Source organism: Urocitellus parryii, chromosome 15 (genome assembly GCF_045843805.1).
Source record: "Urocitellus parryii isolate mUroPar1 chromosome 15, mUroPar1.hap1, whole genome shotgun sequence".
NCBI lineage: Eukaryota > Metazoa > Chordata > Mammalia > Rodentia > Sciuridae > Urocitellus > Urocitellus parryii.
Window position 1 is genome coordinate 12,097,388 of NC_135545.1, and position 16,196 is coordinate 12,113,583.

Consider the following 16,196-nt stretch of genomic DNA (forward strand, 5'->3'; position numbering starts at 1 on the left):
GGACAGGGAAGTGGGCAAAAACGTTCAGGCTTTTTGAGATCTGCTCCCGTCCTTAGTCCTTCCCTCTGCTCTCCGCTCCTGGCTCCTCTCTGTTCCGTTCTCTGCTCAAGTCCTCCTTGCTAGGGAACCACTTTCCCATTGTTCTACTTTTTCTTCCTCATTCTCAGATCCATCCGAGCTTCTCTGAGCCTTACCTTCCTGTCCCCCCCTCCCTACTCTGGCCAATCCCCTCCCACTCCTCTCCCCCACCTTCCTGCAGCCATGACTCCTCTGCTGACCTCTTCTACTGATAAACCCTTCCCCCCAACTCACTCCTCTCTTTCTCCTGTCAATCCCACACCCAGTCCCACCAGACCAAAGCTCCTTTGTCCTTGCAGGGAAGTGGCTGGTGCTGAAGGGATCATCCGAGTACACATCCCATTCTCACGTCAAGATCTTTCCCAGACTGAAAAGCACCTTGGGCCTTCTCTGCTGACTCTTCTACTTATATTAAAAAATTCTGATACCTCTCTAGGACTTAGGATCTTACCTGGCATGACGTCTATGTCCTTCTGTCCTCCACCCTTACCCCCTGATGAGTGAGCCCACATCCAGCAGCCTGCATAAGATCATCCTGATCAAATTCATCTGACAGATATGCCTCTCCCCACAGGTGAAGCAGCCATTCCCCTCCGAACCCAAGTGGGACTATCAAGATGGCCAACTAGGTCGCCGACCTTATAGCGGCAATGCAGGCAGTGGTCAACCTTGATAAGCTGAGAGAAATCACAGAGGATCCAGATGAAAGCCTTATGGAGGCCCTCACCAAATATGCTAAGCTGGATCCTGAGTCTCCCTCTGGGGCTACAGTGTGAGCAACCCATTTCATTATTACTCAATCGGCCCATGATATTAGAAAAAAGCTCAAAGGAGCTGAAGAGGGCCCTCAGTCCCCTACCTGAGATCTGTGAAGATGGCCTTTAAAGTTTATCATGTCTGGGAGGAGTCAGCTGAACTAGCCAAGCAGGCTCCATTGCAGAAAAAGATAACACTCCAAACCCAGGCCTTGGCAGCGGCCCTGAGGCCTATGGCTCAAGCAAGAGCTCCACGGGGGACCCAGCATTCCTCTCCACCAGGGGCTTGCTTCAAATGTGGATGCGGAGGTCACTGGGCTCACCAATGCCCAAAACCACGGCCTCCTTCCATGCCATGCCCCACTTGTTAGTAGACAGGACATTGGAAGAGTGATGCCCCATGGCTGGCCCTTCCTTGGTGCCTCCATGCAGGAGTATGACCAGCCAGGAAGTCCCTTCTCTTGAACTATTGGAGCCCACAGAAGACTGAAGAAGCCCGACTCGAGGACCCCCATCACCCTCACCAAGCCCAAGTTAATGTTCCAGGTAGCTGGTATCCATAACTTTCCTGTGGACACGGGAGCTACCTATTCTGTCTTGTTCACCCACCGTGGACCTGTTTCCTTCCCAGGTCTCGGTTATGGAGATTGACGGCAAACCCTCCTCCCCAAACCGAACTGCTAAGCTGGCCTGTGCCCTGGAGGGACACCCTTTCACACACTCTTTTCTGGTCATTCCATCCTGTCCAATTCCTCTCCTAGGCAGAGATGTTCTCCAATTACTAGGAGCCACCCTCCAACTACACCCCAAGAATGCTACTATCTATTTCCTTCTGCCTCTAATCTTTACCCTCTCTAAAAACCTGACAGTACCTACTGTCCATTGCCCCCTGAACTAGTTGATCCCCAGGTCTGGGACATCTCCAAGCTGGTCATAGCCTCCCACCACAAGCCAGTCCGTATCCAGCTGAAACACCAAACCAAATTTCCTTCGTGTCCCCAATTCCCCATTGCCAAAACCCACAGGGAGGGACTTAAACCCATCATAGATGGGTTACTTGCCCAGGGACTCCTCATCCCTACTGAGTCCCCCTGAAACACCCCCTTATTGCCAGTGCACAAACCCTCAGGAGCCTATCACTTAGTCCAGGATCTCTGCCTAATTAACGAGGCTGTTATTCCTATCCACCTGCTGGTTCCCAACCTCACACTCTTCTTTCTCATATCCCACCTTCGACCACTCACTTTACTATCCCAGATCTAAAGCTGCCTTCTTTACAGTGCCCCTCCATCCTGACCTTATTACCTCTTTGCCTTCACATGGGAAGACCCTACATCCTTCAGGTCTCAACAGCTGACACGGACAGTCCTACCCCAAGGCTTCAGGGACAGTTCCCCCCTCTTTGGGCAGGCCTTGGCATAGGACCTAACTGCTTGTGACTTGGGGACAGCACTCTCTTAGAGATGGATAGAAGCCTTCCCTACCTCCAGGGAAACTGCTGACACCGTCGCCTCCATCCTCATCGAGCAGATCATTCGCAAGTTCAGACTTCCTGCTTCCAACCAGTCAGACAAAGGTTCAGCCTTTACTTCTCAGGTTGTTCAACTAGTCAACAAAGGCTTCAACATCACTGGAGGCTCCACATTCCCTACCAACCCCAATCCTCGGGTCAGGTTGAAAGGGCTAATGGCATTCTCAAGGATCATCCCTCTAATCTTACTATTGAACTCAGGTTCTCCTGGCCCAATCTCCTGCCATTGGCCCTCACCCGAATTCACGCAGCCTCTAGAGCCTCCTCAGGCCTTAGCCCCTTTTAGCTACTCCATGGGTGCCCTTCCTCAATCAACCAAAGCTTTCCAGTCACTCCTCCTCCCCTGTGTCCTACCTGCCCTATCTCACAGTTCTATACAAACTCCTAAGAGAACATGCAGACCAGTGTCTTCCTTTGCCATCCGTTACCTCTATCCCAGCACCACATCAGGATCTGAATCGGACCCTCTTCAACCCAGTGACACAGTCTTACTTCAACAGCTGCATCCTCAATCATTGGAACCTCGCTGGACGGGATCCAATACAATCATACTTACTACCCCAACAGCGGCCAAGCTCTTGGGCCACTCCCCCTGGTACCATGTCTCCTGCCTTAAGAAAGCACTGTTCCAATGTCCAGTCCTGGACATCCACCACATGGAGGCCCACCAAACTCAAGATTTCTCGCCAACCCTCTCCTTCTTTTACTAATCATTAATCTCTCTCAAGCTTCTATCTCAACCCATAGATGGCACTTCTACACCCAAGCGACATGGCAGCAGGATGGCACCACTTGCTCTCAGTTTATGGGTCAAGGCAATTGTCCTTCCACTGGCTGCAATCGGGCGGTCACCCTTAACATTACTGGGTTCAAGCAGGCCACCTCATCCCACTTATGTTCAGCAATGCTGTGCTTTATATCAAATCAAACCGAGGAATCTTGTAAGTGCTGGCCTGACACCTATGGTAGGTGCCCTTATAATAATAGGATTCTGGTGTTGATGATAAATTTTATTCTGGGGGTTTTGCCAAGCACCCCTCAGCCTCTATCAGATTATGGAAAACTTATATGCAAGTGTTTCCTCAAATTCACATAACCGGGCTGCGGATGTGGCTCAAGCGGTAGCGCACTCACCTGGCATGCGTGCAGCCTGGGTTCGATCCTCAGCACCACATACAAACAAAGATGTTGTGTCCGCCGATAACTAAAAACTAAATATTAAAAAATTATCTAAAAAAAAAAATTCACATAACCATCCAGGAGCAAGAGAAGGAACTCCAACCCCAGCTGGATGCAGTTGCCCACCCTAAAGCTGACCCTTTCTCTGGATGGCCCTAATACGTCAGGGCCTTCAGCTTCTCAATTTACCCAAAGTTAATAACATTTCCGACTGTTTCCTCTGCTCAGGTTTGGATTGTACTCTGTTAACTGCGATTCCCATTGATCTTCCTCTCAACACCTCAACTAGACCCCAAGGACCCCTCCTTCTCCAGCCTTTGAGGAAGTCCCTCTTTTTTGTAATTCATCTGGGAATTTCCCCTGCTGCTACACTGCCTCTGGTTCAGCACCCTGTGACCCAATCGTTCATTCAGATTTCTTCCCCAACCTTTGCTCTGCCGGGGTTCTTTTCCTGGTGCAATGGTACCTTAACAAAAATCTAAGCCTCAGCTTGTCCTTTGCTTTTTGTGTTCCTTCCATCTTGGTCCCCCAATTAACTCTGTACAGTGAGGCTGAATTAACATGGCTTGTCACCACCTCCCTTTCCAGGGAAAGATGGGCCGTCTCTCTACCAATAGTGGTTGGACTCTCCCTGGCCTCCTCCCTTGCTGCCTTCAAACCAGGGCAGGAGGACTTGGTTCTGCAGTAACCGCTACTCGGAAGCTTGAACAACAACTCCGGGAAGTGGTAGAGGCATCGGCCACCTCTCTCACTTCCCTACAAAGGCAGATAACATCCATTGCCCAAGTTTCATTACAGCACCGTGGAGCCCTCCATCTCCTGTCAGCAGAAAAAGAAGAAACCTGTCTATTCCTGAAAGAAAATGCTGCTATTATTTCAATGAAACTGGATTGGTCGAAAAGAATGTCGACACCCTCTGTCGGTTGGGTGGAAGGCTTAAACAGCAACAATCAAATGACCCCTGGCCAGGCTGGCTAAACTCTGCCCTCATTACATGGCTGACTCCCATTCTCACTCCTATGTTAGTAATAGGATTTCTATTAATGATTGCTCCCTGCCTTCTCAGGTTCACCGGAAAGTGCATGGGTGAAATTGCCAGAGTGACCTACAACCAGATGCTCCTACACCCCTACAATCGCCTCCCCACCAAACTGACACCCGAGCCATCCCCTTCCCCCCATCCCACCCCCAAGCCCCTAGCCAACAAGAAGTAGCCAGATGAAATTTGCCACTCTATATCATCAAAAAGGCCTGAATGTAAGGTCGGTGGTGGTGGCTTAGGAACAGTACCAAGCAGCCTGTGGGTGCAAAAGAAACATCAGGCACCAATGGAACCACCTGTCAATCAGCAGGGTCTCCAGGCCAATCCTGGATCTCAGCCAGTTCTCCTGACCAACTCCACTGGGACAAGGGACTCTTAAAAATCCCTTTTCCTGTCCCAAGCCCTTCCCTTCTTGCCCCATCAAATTGCAGTCCTGTCGAGCCCCATGGGGTTTCCCCTCAGCCCCTCCTCCTGTCCACTCTGTGGGTCTGATGGAGTTCCGCTGGGAGTGAGTGTCAATAAAGCCTCATTCAGTGGCCTTTTAAAATCTGCCTTCTTTTGGTTGCCACCACTGCCTCACCTTACAGAAAGTAGAATAGTGGTTATCAGGGGCTGGGAGAAAGGAGAATATGGGAGAGAATTGTTTATAGTTACAGTTTTGCAAGATAAAGAGTTCTGGGGACTGGTTGCACAACAATGTGAATGTAGTTAACACTATTGAACTATGCAGCTAAAAATGGCTAAGTAAATTTTCTGTGTAAATTTTAATTTTACTACAAAAAAAATAAATTTTATTACAATTAAAAGAAATTTTATTTATTTTGCAATTTTGGGGATTAAAGAATGCAGTGCCTATGCATTCTAGGCAAGCATTCATTCTACCCCTGAGCTAGATCCCCAGTCCTGTATTTATTTAAACCTTTAGTTAAAATTCTTAGGTTGGAGATTTGACTGAGTGGTAGAGTGCTTGCCTACCATGTGTGAGGCCCTGGGTTCAATCCCCAACACAGCAAAAAAATTTTTTTTTTTTTTTTTTTTTTTTTAGTAGTCAGGTGAGGAGGCACATGTCTATAATCCCAACTATTCAAGAGGCTGAGGCAGGTGGATCACAAATTTGAGATGAGCCTTGACAACTTAACATGATCCTGCCTCAAAACAAAAATGTAAAAAGGTCTGGGGTGTAGCTCAATGGCAGACCACTTGCCTAGGAGGAGGCCCTGGATTCAATTCCTTGTACAAAACAAACAAACAAAAAAGTAAATGGATAAATGGCAATGTGTTTCTTATAAAAAGATGTACATGATGCCATTCCAGTAACAATATTAATAAAAACCATGAATAGCAAACTTAACATTTACAGTGTTTTCTATACAGAAGGCACGGGCTGGGGATGTGGCTCAAGTGGTAGCGCGCTCGCCTGGCATTCGTGCGACCCAGGTTCAATCCTCAGCACCACATACCAACAAAGATGTTGTGTCTGCCGAGAACTAAAAAAAAAAAATAAATATTAAAAAAAAAATTCTATACAGAAGGCACTGTCCCAAATTTATTACATATTTATATTAATTATCTACTGCTGCATGAAAATCACTCCCAAAACTTAGTGGCTTAAAACAACAAATATTTATTATCTCACACAGTTTCTGTAGGTCAGGAGTCTGGCTTAGCTGGTGGTTCAGGGTCTCTCAGGAAGATATGATTAAAGTGTTGCCTAGGGCTATAGTCATCCAAAGACTTGATTAGGGCTGGAAGATCTGCTTCCCGGATGGGTTGTTCAGATAGTTATGGTTGTTGACAGGACCCCCTCGTTAATCCTCATTTGTGTCTCTCAGTTGGCTGCTTTACTGTCTTCACCACATAGAGGCTGACCTGCTACAGAAAAGAGATTGAAAGAAAGAACCAGATACGAGTCTTAATGCCCTTTATGACCTAATCTTGGAAGTCACAGAACAAGACATCTACAATATTCTATTGGCTATTAAGTTCAGCCCCATGAAAAGAGAGTCTTCACCCACTTAAAGGAGCTCCCTAAAACTTTTGGACATTTTAAAATAGCCTCATGGGGCTGGGGATGTGGCTGAAGTGGTAGCGCGCTCGCCTGGCATGCGTGTGGCCCAGGTTCGATCCTCAGCACCACATACCAACAAAGATGTTGTGTCTGCCGAGAACTAAAAAAAATAAATATTAAAAATTCTCCTCTCTCTCTCTCTCTCTCTCTCCCCCTCCCTCCTCTCTCTCTCTTAAAAAAAATAAAATAGGGCTGGGGATGTGGCTCAAGAGGTAGCGCGCTCGCCTGGCATGCGTGCGGCCCGGGTTCGATCCTCAGCACCACATACCAACAAAGATGTTGTGTCCGCCGAGAACTAAGAAATAAATATTAAAAATTCTCTCTCTCTCTCTCTCTCCTCTCTCACTCTCTCTTTAAAAAAAAAAATAAAAGAAAAGAAAATAAAATAGCCTCATATATAACACATAAAATCTTTTCTTGGGGGTGGGCACCGGCGATTGAACCCAGGCATGCCTTACCACTGAGCTACATCTCTGCCCATATTTTTATTTTGAGACAAGGTCTAGATAAGTTGCTGAGGGTCTCACTAAATTGTAGGGGCTGGCCTTAAACTTGTGATCCTTCTGCCTGAGGCTCTAACTCATTAAATCCGTGTGTGTGTATATGTGTGTGTGTGTGTGTGTGTGTTGCTGGGGATTGAACCTAGGGTCTTGTGCATGCAAGGCAAGCACTCTACCAACTGAGCTATATCTCCAGCCCAAAAGCATTAAATTTGATGATAATCCTATAGGTTGAGTATTATAATTCACCCTCCTGTTACAGATAAGGAAACTGAGGCACACAGAAGCTAACAGTCACACAGAAGGGACTGAACCAAGATTTAAGCCCTGGCAATATACCTGTGACCACTTCTTAGTCACATCCACCAGTGGGGAAGAAACCACTTGAAGGAAAATATTTAAAAGAAGGAACATTGACAAGACTTGATAACTGGTTGGATATAGAAAATGACAGCTTAGGATGTCACTGAAGCATAATATTCATATTTCTATAATACCGAGGGACTTTTATCCAAAAGGCAAGATGGCACAGGGTCAGAATGTAAGGTTTAGGGGAAAGGGTCAGGGCCATCTATGATCAATTTGGCTTCAGGCCCATGATTTTGCCTTAATTTCTTTTTTTTTAAGATTTTTTTAGATGTTGATGGACCTTCATTTTATTCATTTATTTATATGCAGTGCTTGGAATTAAATCCAGTGCCTAACACATGCTAGGCAAGCACTTCACCACTGAGCCACAACTCCAGCCTCTCTTTTTTCTTCTTAATTTCTTGATCTTAAATAAAAAAAAAAAAAAAAACTGATAAATATTACCCATCCCTTGGAACATCTGTGAAGATTGAAGGATTTAACATACAAAGATGCCTAGTTTAGCCTGTTGTGGTGGTGCACACTTGCAATCCCAGCAGCTCAGGAAGCTGAGGCAGGAGAATCACGAATTCAAAGCCAGCCACAGCAATTTAGGAAGGCCCTAAGCAATACAGTGACAGCCTGTCTCTAAATAAAATACATAAAAAGGGTTGGAGATACGGCTAAATGGTCAAGCACCCCTGGGTTCAAACTCCAGTACCAAGAAAAAAAAAAAAAAAAAAAAGAAGAAGAAAGAAAGAAAGAAAGAAAAGCCTGGGCTGGCAAAGAGGATACTAACTAAAAGGGAGCTTTTAAATTTATCTGTTAGTGAAACATTCTATTGAATTACAGTATTTAAGAAAGGATTTTCCTATTGAAATGTTGCCCCTTCCTTGTAATTTGGAGTCGGTGACCCTAACTTTTGTAGTTCTTCTGTGGGTGGGTGTGTGTGTTTCTGAAAAGGAGGAAATAAGTTCTCACCATTCTGGTCTGGCTTGAAAGAATAAAGGGGCAAGGTTCAACTAATTTAGAAGATAGGAAAGACACTGCTAAGGAATTCAGGCTGAGTACCATGATGTGTGCTTGCTATTTGGACAACATAACTGAGACCTAGTGCCCAGCAGGGTCACAGGACAAATTACTGGCCGCAATATCATGGGAAGTAAGACTTTCAGGACTAGAGCAGTAGTTCAGTGATAGAGACTGGCATGCATGAGGTCCTGGATTCTATGCCCAGCACCCCCAACAAAACCAAACACCCCTGTATTTTCTTTGAAGGGGCCTAGTTCCTCATTTGTCATCCTCACTCCACCCCCTTTACTCAGGCTCAGCACTACAAAGAACTTGGCAGAGTGTAGGAGAAGGAAGTTGGAGTGATCAGTCTTTCAGAAAAGCCTGGAGGCACTGTGAAGACCGAAGGAAAACCCAATCCCCGACTTTTCTAGTCTGAATGATGTACCCAATGTCCTGGGGTGGATTCTCCACTGACCCTGCTGATTCTCTGACTTTTTGTGGTCCTGGACAGGAAAGAAATTTGATGGTGTTTCTGGGGGGAAATGGGGGCACAAAGCATCAATAAAGAAGTAAAGAAGGCACCCGCACAAATGGTAGGCACTAAAATTTCCTTAAACACTACCCAGATGGCAACTGCCCAGCCACGCCCCCAAAGGTTTCCACTGGGCGCGAGCAAGAGAAACGCTATTTTCCCAAAATGGAACGAGAGAGAGCGAGAAAACGTCTATCACACCTCCGCCCCACCTCCAATAACAGATACCGCCAATCAGCAGCGCGCAGGGCGGGATCAAGGTCAGGGGCGGGGCCTGCAGTTGCCCTAGCAACAACCAGGGAACCCCAGGCGAGCGCGCGGCCGCGTAAGGGTTGTGCCTCAGATCTCTCGCTGTCAGGAAGGTCCTGGGAGAAACGCGATCCAGGCCTGGTTGGCGCCTGCGGAGAAAAGGACTGGTCAGGCCCATGCGCTACAATCCTCACTGCTGCCTTCGCCTCCTAACCGTTAAGTGCGCTGAGGTAGGAATTACGCACGCGCCGACCTCAGAGGTGGGGCTACGACGGCCCAGAATTTTAGACGCATGCGCCCCACGGAGCTTAGGGGCCGTTCTAACGCAACTGGGCGGGACTTTTGGGGTAGTGGGCGGAGTCGTTGTCTATGGGGGAGGAGCTTTCCGCAGGACTGATCCATTGAAGGAGGCTTATTTTGGGCGGGGCAAAGATAGGCGCCGGATTCCTAACCCAGGGTGCCCTCTGTATTTTCCTCAGGCTTTCCTGGGAAGGCTGGTTGTTGACTTAGGATCTGTGGTTAAGACCACAGCGTCAGTGGGTTGACAAAACCAGTTTGGAATCCTAGTACTGCTCTATACGTGGTGGATCTCAGTTTCCTAGTCAGATGGAAATAGCACACTTACCTCACAGCTATGATTATATTTTTCTCCTCCCAGGGTCATGGCTGAGGTGCACGTGATTGGGCAGATCGTGGGGGCCACCGGTTTCTCTGAAAGTAGCCTCTTCTGCAAGTGGGGCATCCACACAGGTATTTTTCCCTGGGCCTGGTTCATCTCCCCATCAAAACACCCCATCCCCAGCTTATAGCTTCACACTCCTTTGACTCCCTGAGTCAGTGCCGGCTGCTCTCTTTCCGTTGGCTTTCAGGACTCCTGGTTCAGAACACACTCTGTTTCCAGTCTTATCCCTTTCCATCCTATTTCTGGGGTCTCTGGTTCCCATCCTCTGAGCTTACAGCCCCACGGATGTGGGACTATATGCTTGAACCCTCCATACACACATTTCCATTCCTCCAAACATTAGACAGCCCTAACTCTCATTTGGATTCCACACACAATCTTTGGGGTGCCCAGAGACCCCCCATCTTTGATGAACAGTCTCTGATGTTTATTGCAAAGTAAAAGCTTCCATCTAGATTTACAGAAGAGGGGCCACTCTCTGGTATTCATGATTCTGTGGACCTCATTCTGGCAGTCCTCCAGGTCTATTCCCACAGGCCCAGGAGGGACCTTGGAGGCCCCCTTTTCCATGCCTCCTATCTGAGGTCCTGTATGTAGTGGTACAGTGTAATGGCTAGGTTCACAGACTGCCAGATCTGGGTTCAAATACTAACTCCCCCCAGTTATTATTTGGGAGCCTTTGGACTTGATCTCTCCTGTACCTCAGTTCCCTCATCTGTAATGAAGCTAATAGCAGCTAAGAGGCAGCAGAGCTCAGAGATCAGACTTGCTGTGTTCAAAGCCAGTTGTTGGTTATTATGTAATCTTGGGCATTTCTCTTTGCCTTTATTCCCCTGTTGGTACAACGTGAATAATAATACTGAACCTCTGCTGGTTGTTGTCATGACTAAATGATTATCGACGCACTTAAAATAGGACCTGGACTAGGAAGTGTTTGCCTGCTCATGTAAGCTTTAATGTGGTCTTGTTTGTAAAGCACTGTGTCCACAAAATAGATGTGTCTATTGCCATTGTCATCCCTTCAGTCCTGGGTCTTTCCTAATTTTACTGCCAAGTGGTAGCAGTTGAGATTTTCTGGGAAATTGAGATCCTGCAGTTGAGTGGATAAAAGGCAAGTTTGGAGTCAGACTTTATTTCCAGTCTGGACCCAACCATTCCTGGGCTTTTTGACCCCAGGCAGATGTTGTCCTTTCTTTCAGATATTGTCCTTTCTTCAGTTGGGGAGTCAGAAAATAAATAAGCAGATAAAGAAATGGTCACAATGACTACAGATCATTGTAAGTTCGAGGAAAAAAATGGGATGAATGTGATAGGAGCTGGTTTTAATAGAAAAGTCAGAAAGAGACCCTCTGTGGAAGTGGCACTTGAGCTGAAGGATGAAAAACAGCTAGGAATAGGGACATCCAGGAGCAGAGCTTTCTAGGCAGAAGAAACAGCTGTTGCAAAGGCCTTGAGGCAGAACAGAAATGGGACCAGGGAGGCTGGAGGGTGGTGATGGGACATGAGTTCAGGGAGGTGGGGATGGGTTGCAGCATGAGGGGCCTTGTGGACCATGATAGGGAGCCTGTAAACTGGGGCGGATAGGTTGAAGATTGAAGGGCCAAGCAGGACAGCACATTCCTGTAATTCCAGCAGACCAGGATGCTGCAGCAGGAGGATTACAAGTTCAAAACCAACCTCAGCAATTTAGTGAGGCCCTAAGCAATTTTGCTAGGTTGTCTCAAAAAATAAAAAGGGCTGGGGAGTGGCTCAGTGGTTAAGTGCCCCAGGGTTCAATTCCCAATATCCCCCCCCAAAAAATTCTAAAGGGCAGATTAAATGAATGCATTGTCTAAAGACCTTAGCCTAGTATCTGGCATTTAGTAAGCGCTCAGTGCTCTTGTTCCCTATTCTTATCACTTCTCAGTAGGATCCTTGTTAATATGTGTTTTTCATCACGTGCTCCTGGAGGGTACTGTTAGCTGCATCTTTTTAAAAAAAAAAAAAAACAACAACAAAAATTTATTTTTTTAGTTGTAGTTGGACACAATACCCCCATTTTGTTTACTTATTTTTATATGGTGCTGAGAATAGAACCCTGGGCCTTGCACTTGCTAGCTGAGCACTCTACCACTGAGCCATAACCCCAGCCTAGTTGCATATTAGTTCTTGGACCAGGCCTCTAAATATTGGGTGAAAATAGTAATAAGATGGTATTGTAGCTGAGTGTGGTGGCACATGTCTGTAATCCCAGCAGCTCAGGAGGCTGAGGCAGGAGGATCACAGATTCATAGTCAGCCTCAGCAACTTAGCAATATCCTGTCTCAAAATCAAAAATAAAAAGGGCTGAGGATGTGGCTCAGTTGTTAAGCGCCCCCTTGGGTTCAGTCCCTGTACTATATATTGCTATTGGCCTGGGGTGTAGCTCAATTTAGCATACACAAGGATTCAATCTCTAGCACACACACACACAAAAAAAACCCTCTAAAATGTTGAAACGTTTTATTCCAACACTCATTATGAGTCTTCTCAAAATTATGAGGCTGCATTATTATGCATTATTCATTTTGCAGATGGGGAGACTGAGACAGAGTAAAGTAACTTGCCCAAGGTTGCACAGGCAAAAAGAGAAAGTGCCCAGATTTGGATCCAGACATTTTGCTCCAGAGCCCTACTTTGTAACTCCTCCACTCACCTCCAAATGCTCTTCCTGAGGGCTGTCCCCCACCTCCGTCTACATCTCAGCTCCTCTCCTTGCAGGGGCGGCATGGAAGCTCCTGTCAGGTGTACGGGAAGGCCAGACACAGGTGGACACCCCTCAGGTAGGGGACATGGCTTATTGGTCTCACCCCATAGACCTGCACTTCGCTACCAAAGGTCTCCAAGGTGAGTACCAGGCCTGGGCCCTGGGACCAGGGACGGAGAGGGGGACCTATAGTACCCAAAGCAGATGAACCTGGGAACACCATGTCTTGTCCTGCTCTCCATATCTTGTGTGTCCCTTTCCTAACCACTGCCCTGAGAGGCTGTGTTAAGGCCTTCCTAGGCCTGTCCTACTGTAGGTCCCAAATATGTGGGACGGGACAGAAGCCAGGGGTGGAAGGGAGATGAGAAGGTGGGGTCAGGATGGGAGGGGTGGTGGCCTTCAAGTAGAGACAATGGAAGAGCCTCCAGTGAGGAGGGAAGCCCGATAAGGGTGTGTGTGCGGTTTATGAGCAGTAGAAAGGGAGGAGGGCCCCCAGTGAGGGGCAGGGGCTCCTCAGCTTGAGAACAGAGGTGCTGCTCTAAGGGGAAATGAGTATTCACGGGAGGAGGTGGATATAAAGCCTTTTCTGGTAGAAAATGCAGTAGATTCCAGAAAATAGCCTGGGGAGAGGTGCTGTATATTTCACAATATCAATACTGTTCACTGCTGCCTGCCCTGGCCCCAGCCAGTGTTGGTGATGCGAGGGAGACGGCTGTGATCCAGAGAGCCCCACCCCCTGCCCTGTCCTCAGGGGCACCATCCTGTGGGGGAGACCCAACCTACCTCTAGACAGGAACAGCACATAGAGGGCAGGGCTAGGATAGGGGATTGTGGGAGGCCAGAGGGAGCCCAGAAGAGGTATTTGAGCCTGCCAGGGAGGTCACAGAGGTCTCCTGAGGGGCTTGAGCTTTGTTGTGAAGGGCCAGAGAAGCTAGCAAGGTGGAAGGTGGAAGAGTCCTGCGCACGGATAGCTGTGTATGGAAGGTTCCAAGGGGAGAGTGAGCAGGGTATTTTGAGGACTGTGGGTGAGTGGAGGGACAGCAAGGGAAGAGGGGACGGGCCATGCAGGGCCTTGAATGCCAGACTGAGGAGCTGAGGCCATTCAGAGGTACTCAGGAGCTAGAACAGGTGAGGGACAAGTCAGATTTTGCTTTTAAAAGTTCTTTCTGGCTGCCGTTTGGGTGTGATTTGGTTCAGCTCTCTAGCCCCCCAGTCAGACTTTGTTTCCAGTCTGGACCCAACCATTCCTGGGCCTTCTCCCTTCTCAGTCCTCCACCCATCCATCAGGAAACCCTGCTGGCTCTACCTAACACAGCCTAACGTGTACTCTTCTCACCCACTTTCTGCCTAGCATCTGATCTCCATCATCATCTTCACCTTGGTCATTCAGTAACATCTTCACTGTGTTCCCAGCGCCAAGCCCCAGGGTCTGTGTCTCCCACCAACCAGCGTAGCCTTGTGATTACCTAAGTCGGGTCACATCCCACTGTTGAGCCTTCTGGTGGCTCCTGACTCACTCCCTTCCCTCCTTTAGGCAATTGCTCAACTGTCATCTTCTTAGTGAAGCTTTCTTGATCCTTTCCTTTCCCAGGCTTCATCCCCACCTCCACCCCACCCGGCTTTATTTTTCTCCAGAGCAGTTATCACCATCTGACGTACCCTATAATTTGCTTATTTACTATGTTCAGTTGTCTAGGATGTCAGCCTCAGAGGGCAGAGATTTTTGTCTGCTGTGCTCACCACTGTGTCCCCAGCTCTAAGACAAGAGCTAGCACAGAGGAGGGGCTCAGAATACAGGGTGAGATGGCGTGGGTCTCCAAGACTTTGACTACCAGGCTGAGGAGCTGAGCTGTACCTGAGGACTCTGGCAAGTGTATGGAAGAGCAGAAAGATGCTTCCAGCTGCCAGAGGGAGTAGATTAGACAGGGCAAGAATGAAGGCCCTGAGCCCAGAGTGGGAGAACAGGACCGTGCTATGAGGAGGGAAGGTAGAAGACGTCTAGGACAAGGCCCAAGACACTGACTTGGGACCTAGAGGAGCAGTGGGCTGCCCTGACAGGGAAACTTTGAGGAGGCACTCATAGAGAGGCCATATCTGAAGGACCTTGAATATCAAGGAGGTTGGACTTTGTACTGAGGGCACTGGGGAGCTATGGAAGAGTTTTGAGCAGGGGAGTAACATGGATTTAGAGAGATCCCTTTGGCTGTTGTGTGGCATTGAATTGGGAACCCAGAGAGGAGGCTGGGGCAAAACCCTGAGGGGAAAGGACTGGGTCCAGAGTCTTCAATGGTATCAGGGAGGTGGGGACCCAGGAGCAGGAAGCTGGGTACTACCATCCCTCGTTTTATTCTCTCCATCCTATTCTGCAGGTTGGCCCCGACTCCATCTCCAGGTGTGGTCCCAGGACAGCTTTGGCCGCTGCCAGCTCGCAGGCTATGGCTTTTGCCATGTGCCTAGCAGCCCAGGCACCCACCATCTGGAATGCCCCACTTGGCGGCCCCTGGGCAGCTGGAGAGAGCAGCTGGCTAGGGCCTTTGTGGGTGGTGGGCCACAGCTGCTGCATGCAGACACTATCTACAGTGGGGCGGACCGGTATCGTCTGCACACAGCTGCGGGTGGCACTGTGCACCTTGAGATTGGCCTGCTACTGCGCCACTTTGACCGCTATGGAGTGGAGTGCTGAGGGACCCTAGTCCTCATCCACAGCCCTGGATACCTGGTGAGGGCAGGATGGCTCAGGGGTCAAGATCAGCGGCTCTGGAGACTGTCAGACCTCATCCCAGCCAATGCATGGCCCCGCTTCTGTCCTAGGCCAGTAACTGCACCCTGGAGGCACAGTTTTCCACTCTGTCACACTGGGGCAGTATGAGGGCCACAGAGGTAGGGGGGTAAGAGGCTGCTTGGCACATAGGAGGTATTCAATAAAGGCAAGCAGTTCTTACAGGTGTGGTTCCTCCCTGATGGCCTTCATCTGTCACATGTCCTGTTGCCCATCCTTTCACCGACATCTTCTCTCTTCACGCCTCCATCTCGTGACAGAAGTCAGGAGTCATCTCCTGCCCCAGTTTCTCACTTTCTTCCCCTTCTGGGTCCCCCTCCTCGGATCCCCTCTCCCTTTATCCCTGATCTCCCCTTGAGCCCTCCCTGCCAGGTCTGCATTTTCTTGTTGACCCAACACCAACCCCCAAAGCCACCGCTAATCTCCGCCACCCGCTCTAGTATGGCTCGGCCGCCAGGAGGCAGCACCCTGTCCACGGGGCGGAGCCGGGGTGCCTGCCCCCTCCCCCTGGGGCTGAAGGGACCCCCCTCGGAGCCCGCCCACGCGAGATGAGGCCGGTGGCCCCCCCATGCCCTCCCCCTGGGGGTTGCCCCCGCCCCGCGCGCTTCCTGGGTGGGGCCGGGGCGGCCTCAAAACCCCCGCCGCCCTAGCCGGTCCCCACCGCCGCCGTCGCCGCCCTTCGCGCCCCGGGCCGTCCCCCTCCCTCCTCCCGCC

The 16,196-nt window shown here is 49.0% G+C and overlaps 1 protein-coding gene across 1 annotated transcript; it reads left to right on the forward strand.

Moving 5' to 3' along the window:
* The first annotated feature begins 9,313 nt into the window (after positions 1–9,313).
* Positions 9,314–15,635, forward strand: B9d2 (B9 domain containing 2). Its single transcript, XM_026381034.2, has 4 exons — positions 9,314–9,526; positions 9,955–10,046; positions 12,718–12,843; positions 15,073–15,635. The coding sequence occupies exons 2-4, from the start codon at positions 9,959–9,961 to the stop codon at positions 15,384–15,386; spliced, it is 528 nt and encodes a 175-aa protein (XP_026236819.1). The 5' UTR covers positions 9,314–9,526; positions 9,955–9,958; the 3' UTR covers positions 15,387–15,635.
* The last annotated feature ends 561 nt before the right edge of the window (positions 15,636–16,196 follow it).